General features: G+C 40.1%; 1 protein-coding gene across 2 annotated transcripts in view; it reads left to right on the forward strand.

The window, feature by feature from the left end:
• Positions 1-6,785, forward strand: part of JPT1 (Jupiter microtubule associated homolog 1) — an 11,769-nt gene that overhangs the window by 1,248 nt on the left and 3,736 nt on the right. Inside the window, exons 2-5 of one of the 2 annotated variants that reach the window (XM_035893317.1) lie at positions 2,356-2,498; positions 3,138-3,235; positions 5,177-5,204; positions 5,823-6,774. In XM_035893317.1, coding sequence (XP_035749210.1) covers positions 2,356-2,498; positions 3,138-3,235; positions 5,177-5,204; positions 5,823-5,956 — 403 coding nt within the window. In that variant the 3' untranslated portion in view covers positions 5,957-6,774. Of the gene's footprint in view, positions 1-2,355; positions 2,499-3,137; positions 3,236-5,176; positions 5,205-5,822; positions 6,775-6,785 lie in introns of those variants that run through there. The other variant, XM_009637846.2, reaches the window with a different exon arrangement.

A 6,785-nucleotide genomic window follows, 5' to 3' on the forward strand; every position in this document is an offset into this window, starting at 1 on the left:
GATCGGCGCGGGGGGGTGTGTTTGGTGGCTTGGTTTTTTTTTTTCAAGCTATCGCGTCTTTTTTCTGTAAGGTTTTGGCTTGATGCTTCCTATTTGCTTTTAGCTGTTTGCGGTGCATTTATAAAACAAAGCAAAAAAAAACCCCAAACAACCCAAAACCCCAAGCCCTTTACAAGAGTGCTTCCTGGATGGAGCTGTGGATGAATTTTCAGTATACATCACTGATACCATTTGATACAAGGTGCAATTTTTCGCGTCTTTTTTCTGTAAGGTTTTGGCTTGATGCTTCCTATTTGCTTTTAGCTGTTTGCGGTGCATTTATAAAACAAAGCAAAAAAAAACCCCAAACAACCCAAAACCCCAAGCCCTTTACAAGAGTGCTTCCTGGATGGAGCTGTGGATGAATTTTCAGTATACATCACTGATACCATTTGATACAAGGTGCAATTTTAAGAGCTGCTCGTTGCTTGAAGTGTTAAATGTAGCTTCGATGAAGCATGTTACAACATCTTGGGGCTGTGAGAGGCTTCTAATAAAACCTGTCAACCTCTTGCTGAGGTTGGTAAGGGGATTGTTCTTCTGTCATAGTTCGAGTGATGGCTTTTTTTCCTTCAGCTGCCTCTGCTGTTAGTTTCATTAAGACTGTCAGTGGAAACTTGTGCTGTTAAGAGACCACTGGTTTCGTTGCTCTGGTAAAATAAAGGTGACCTAAGATGTGGGAACAAACCCTCCTTTGAACAGACACTTCTTCAAATTAGTAAGTGCAACAGATGTAACCAAGAAAATAAACTTTCTATACCAGGACCTGTACCTCTGGGAAAAAGATAATGGAGCGATTCAAGACCATTAGGCCAGATCTTAATTTAGAAGGGAGATAAAGCAAGTCATAAAAATGTTCTTGGTTTCTTAAAACACATTATACAATACACTGGGATCCTCCTGTTAGCAGCTGAGTATTAGTAATTAGAATTTCAGAGAATAATTTTGTAAAGAAAAGTAGTTTGCTCATTGAGTAAAGCTAAATATCCGTGCCAAACACCTTTGTGAATTTTTCTTGCTGTCGTGGTGTTTGAGCTCTGTAGACTGGAGAAGTGTTTTTGTGTTGCATCTGGAATGTAATAGGCACAAAGTCCCAAAAGATCCGAATGCTGTTACTGATGGTGATGGCACTGTAAAATCAGACATGTTCTTTGCGTTGAATTCCTAGGTTTGGTGCGTTAACAAGCTACGTGCTGGTTTTTGTTGCAAAGTTCTAACTTTAATTTATTAAATTATTTGAAAAGCAGATGAAGTGTGCACCTTTCCTAGCTTGTTCTGGTCTTTATTTCGGAGCGCTAGATGTCTTGCAAGCCCAGTTCTGTTGGTGTACTCGCATCTCTCTAGGGGTTGTGACAGTTCTCATTTGGCCTTACACATTCTTATTCTCCTGGTTTTTGTCTGGCTTCTCCAGCTAACGCATCAGCCTTGAAAAGCTTTCATGGTTAAGGACATAAGATCTGAAGGAATTTATGTTTCAAGATTTTTGTTGTTCATTTTAGCTGATTTCTGCAAGTTGGAAAGCAGACCACAGTATAGCTCATGAAGTACCAGGCAGGCTTCTTTTGTGTCTGTCTAATAAAAGATTGTTAGATTTAGGTTATGTATCTGGAGCTTTGTACATGTGTTTCTCCTAATAATAACAGTTTAACTAAAACTGTTCAATTGCATCTTTTAAGTCTCGCCCAGTAGCATGCTGCAGACTTGAGGGTTTTTCCCATGAAACAAATCTAGATAAAGGTTGCAGCCCCCAGTCATCAGTGATGCAACCAGTATTTTGGCTCACATGTTAAACTTAATCTTTGCCGTGCTGCCAGTCTGAAGATTAATGTGTTAGCCTTCACAGGGTTCTCTTAAAAAGAAAACAAAAACAACCCAACAAAACCAAAACAAACCACCCCTGGAATTTGACATGTCTACATACCTTTTGGGGGTTTTTTTGGTTGTTTTTTTTTTTTAACTGTCTCACACTGAAGGCTGGTAGCAGGAGCTCTTGCTGACACCAAGTAAAGCAAGGGCACAAGTGGAGTGCAGGAGCATGTTATTTTTGTAAGTGTCACTAAAGAGTAGTGGAGATGCAGTGCCTGCATTGAATGCTGGCAGGCAGCTCACCTTTATAGTTCAAATTATGTGCTGAAGATACAACAGTCCATGTCATCTGTTAAAAGCTAATGCAGGATACAGTCATGTTGCGTAGTTTCTGTTGGGACTGTATGCCCATTACAGAGCCAACCACGACCTCTTGGCTTATTGTTTCATATATTGGAGTACGACTTGGTAATGGTACGTGCAAGGTTGTAAAGCTGACTCTCTCCTCAGAGTGCTGCGTCCTCCCGGTGGTGGGTCCAACTTTTCTTTGGGTTTTGACGAACCAAAAGAACAACCCGTGCGAAGGAACAAAATGGCATCCAGCATCTTTGGAACTCCTGAAGAAAACCCACCTTCCTGGGCTAAATCATCGGGTAAGAATGTAGTGCTTTGTTTCCAGATCTGCTGACGTACATTCATTCTTTTTTTGTATCAGCCTGAAGCTGCCAGTCGTTCAGTGTGGAAACCAGAGTTCGCTTCTTATTTGGTAGTTTAGGGCTATAAATGATGTCTGCTTGCATGGGATTTTTTTTTTTTATTTCTCATTTTGAATTGCTTCCGGAGAGGTTTTTTTATTCAAGTCTTGGGCATGTATGTTGCAAGCGGAGAATTGTATTTTGGATGCAATTTCTCCAAGTTCATAAGTCACAGTAAGGTGAACTTGTGTCTTTTTGTATTTAGGGTAGCATTGATTGGTCTTGATTAAGCGGAGGAAGTTTAGCTTTGCATTGTATTCACAGCTGGGATTAAGCTTCCATTTTGGCAAAGCATTTCCAGTACGGATGGCCTTGGGACCCTAGTTCCCATCCATTTAAATGGTGCCCTCAGCTGCATGAGGTGCTGTTGTAAGGCAGCAATTTGTGAAAGGACCAGGACATCTTAGAATGGTAATGTTTTAATTTAAGAACCAACCAAACAAAAAAAAACCCAAAACACCCAAATGCCAAGAAACCCTGACTGCGTTCCCAGTAAGTTTATCTTGCAACCTGATTAGACTTAATCTCTGCTTGTAGGGACTAAGCCAGGTGAAATCAGAGAAGACTCTGAATCATCTGGACCACAAAGAAGAAACTCAACTGATGCAAACTGTGGAGACTTTGTAGATCCCAAGGTCAGTACATCAACTATGAAGAGTCTGATAATGGGACAATTCATGCTCTGTGTGTGCTTGCTTGTTCCCACAGTTGGGAGCATTGTAGGATTTGAATCTGTTATTTTCCTGAAGGTTTCCTTTTCCACCTGATAGTCTTACAGTATGTTGATGAAGGGCTGGATTTTTCTAAAAGGTCCACTTTCTAGAGCTCTTAACTCTTCTTACGGATGAGACAGTAATGAAGCGGTGTGAAATCTAGCTTCAGCCATGTGTGTGATTGTGTGTTTTAACAGATTTTACAAACAATAGTTACCTACAACAAATTGTGTAGACCTGTTGACTGACAAAGGACTTAGTTTCACATCCTCAACAAGTACTTACCTCAGTAGCCCAAATGCTTGTTTTGTTTCTGTTACTGTCTTTAATAATACCATCAGGTGTGTTACTCTCTATGTAAACTGTTCACTTGGTAGCAATAGAGAGCAGGATTTGTAGTGTTAACGTGGCGTTTGCTTGATGTAGGATTACATTTACTGGGAAAAACAGGATGAAGAGTAACGATTCCTCTGAACTTAGAAAAACAGGAGCATAGGGTAGACTGCACTTACATAAACAAGTTCGGGGGGGGGGGGAAGAAAAGTTGTTCTCTAAAGCTCTACAGCTTTAGGTTTTCTGAAACGATCTGGGTAGGTAACTTGTTGATCCCAGTTGTTGTGGCAGATACCTTTTGCCTCATGGAATATAAAAAGCAAGTTTTATTTTGATAATTGCCATCGATCATCACTTTAACCCATTTTTGTTATTAATAGACGCTTTGAGTCATCATATTGTTCTTTGCAGAAAACGTCTTGTTCTAATTCAGCAAATAAGTAAGATTAAATTTATATCTGCTACCACAGAAAACAAAAATAAACTGTTTAGTCTAATTCTATTTTCTACTTAATTGTATTAAATACTGTAGTTCTCCGCTTTGTGAACAGATTCTTCCAATGCGGAATACTTTAATTTTATGCAGTAGTTACAGCTACAAACAGCAGAAGCTGGAGCTAATGTACTGTGGCCCAGTCTGAGACTTAAGGCACTGCATTTGCGTGAGTTCTGTGCATTTATATCCTGGTGACTGCAGTTTCACTATGTAATTAACAATGTTAAGTCTGTGAAAGTCGATAAAACCTCATACTATTGAGGAGCCTTGGCTGCTGCTGGAAGAATTCCTGTAGCTTTGTGTCAAGTTGTAGCCTGTGAACAGATTCAGTATGAAAAGAATGTTTAGCTGTTTATTTAGTGAAGGAAACCTTATCAGTAATGCTGCAAAAAAAGGGATCTGTATTTCACAAATGAAGTTAAATAGCCTGGATAGAACAAATGCTCTTGGCCTTGCTAACAGATAAATGTTTGATGTGGGAAAAAGTTGCTGAGTAGGAAGGAGGGAGTGCTGAACTATTGCTAATTGCTTACAGTATAACTTTCTTGTCGCTACTGCTCGGCAGTTACAATGTTCTGGTTACTGTCAGTGCTGCCTCATGAAGGATGCTGTTTATTATAAAGTGCTCTTGCCCACTGGCATCCTTCACAGTGTGGGAATAACAAGCATGCCACGTGCTACAGGTCATAAGGATTTCTTCAGTTAGTATCTGTTCAAACTTTTAAAAGGATGTTAGGTAAATAAACTGCTGATGACATTAAATTAGTCACAGTGTAAGAACTGGTGCTTACAAACACATGATATTAATCTGCAGAAATATGTATGCAGAACCCACCACGCCACTCTGATATCTGTCCTTAAGAGCCAGTTGCTGGTCTAAAAGTGCTTCATTGGGTCTATCACTCCAAAAGTGTTGCTAGATGGAGCAGCGTGCCCAACCACATGGTCATAACGTGGAGTGTTGAGTACCCTCTCGATGGAGGGGGAAAATACATTGTCAAGTGTGAGATATAATGTATTTCTTTCTCTTCTAGGGAGGAGATGGTGGTGGTGAAACTTCTGGTGAGTAACTCCTTCATACTCTTCTAGTAAAAGCCTTTTGCAGTTAGGCACTTTTGAAATAGAAGAGGATATAGAATATATAAATGGTCATGTAGCAGGAGAGAGATAGCTTGGGGTTGTCCCTTGAATCCCTTGAACCAGTAAAGTGACCTGACTACTTCAGGGGAAGCATGGCTATGGAATGAAATGACAGAGTGCCTGTTAGTCATCAGGTTAAAAACAGTCCTGTTCATTTATTTTGCCAGCAGCCATTGGTGTCAAGATTGTTTAAGTACTAGAAGGCAAGGTGGATACTGTCTTGCAAAGAGTTTGGTGATGGAAAGACTATACTGCTGTTATAACGGCTTATAATTAAATAGTATGGTCAACTTAACGGATTTTAGTTTAGCAACTTCTTTCCTATTGTCTTATCGCACAGCAAACACCACATTCACAGGAATAATCAAAACCAGCTACTGCATCTGAAAGTGTCTGCATTAACTAGCTTTTAAGTTCCTGTCACTTTTTAAATGCTGATTTTTGCCAAGGAAGTTCATGTGCATACTGCAAATTTCATGTAAACAGAGGCACTTCCCCTAGCAGCCTCCATGTTAACCTTAAAGTGCTTTTTTTTTCTAGCTCTGAGGCTGAAGTCTCTCCTTTGTAAGATTCACCTTAAGAATAGCTTACTTCCTGGTGAGAGGAATGTGTATGTTGACCAGATACTTTCTAAGTGCTACTTTCAACACCTAAGAGTCCTGGGAGATCGCTAAAGCCATTAGCAGTTCCATGTCCTGAAAAGACTTCTGCTGGGAGGGCGAGAGTTTTTCCAGAATGTTTTTAACTACCTCCTAAGTGCCTCCTGTGCCCGAAATAAGTCTTGCTTCCTTAGCAGGCCGCTTCTAATCAAACTGTACAGGCTGCTTTAGAATTTCTTTCCCATGTCTGTCTGATCTTAATTAGCGCTGTAGGCATTTAGCATTTATGCCTCAAGTAGGAGGATGTGGTTTGATAATAGAAGTAACCTGATCTAAGGGCTCCACTGCTTCTCCTGGTACTTGTTTAAACCAGCTCACCGTGGGGTCAGACGAGAGCCTGCAAGCAATGGTGAGGCAGGAAGAGATGCGGGGAAGCAGAAATAGGGCTGCCTGGGTTAGCAACAGCTGACTGAAACTTTGAGTACAGGATGATATTCCTGACTCTTGGAACAAGTTTCCATTTTCACATGTGTCAATTTGTTGGCTTTTTGTTTGTTTCTGATAGGTGGCAATGAAGGAAGTTCTTACCAAGTACCAAGAAAATGTCTGCGGGGAGGTGGTTTAAAAAAAAAAAAAAAGTGTTACTGGAAAGTAACTGGGGTTGTTTACTGTTATGGCCATGACTAAAAATTAAATTTTTTAAGATGGTCAAGATGAAATAAAAAAGACAGGCAAAGGTCTGAATGTTAAACTTCCACTGATGGTACTTAGGAAGGAGTAGAAAGTTAATGCTTCCTGGACATGGCATCTGTGGAAGATACCTGAGAATTTTAATGAATTGTTAAATTAATTTCTAGTGTTGATAGCTTTGGGTATCAAAGCTTAATGGAGCACAGTCTGATTG

Source organism: Egretta garzetta, unplaced genomic scaffold, assembly GCF_000687185.1.
Source record: "Egretta garzetta isolate BGI_Z169 unplaced genomic scaffold, ASM68718v1 scaffold34, whole genome shotgun sequence".
Lineage (NCBI taxonomy): Eukaryota > Metazoa > Chordata > Aves > Pelecaniformes > Ardeidae > Egretta > Egretta garzetta.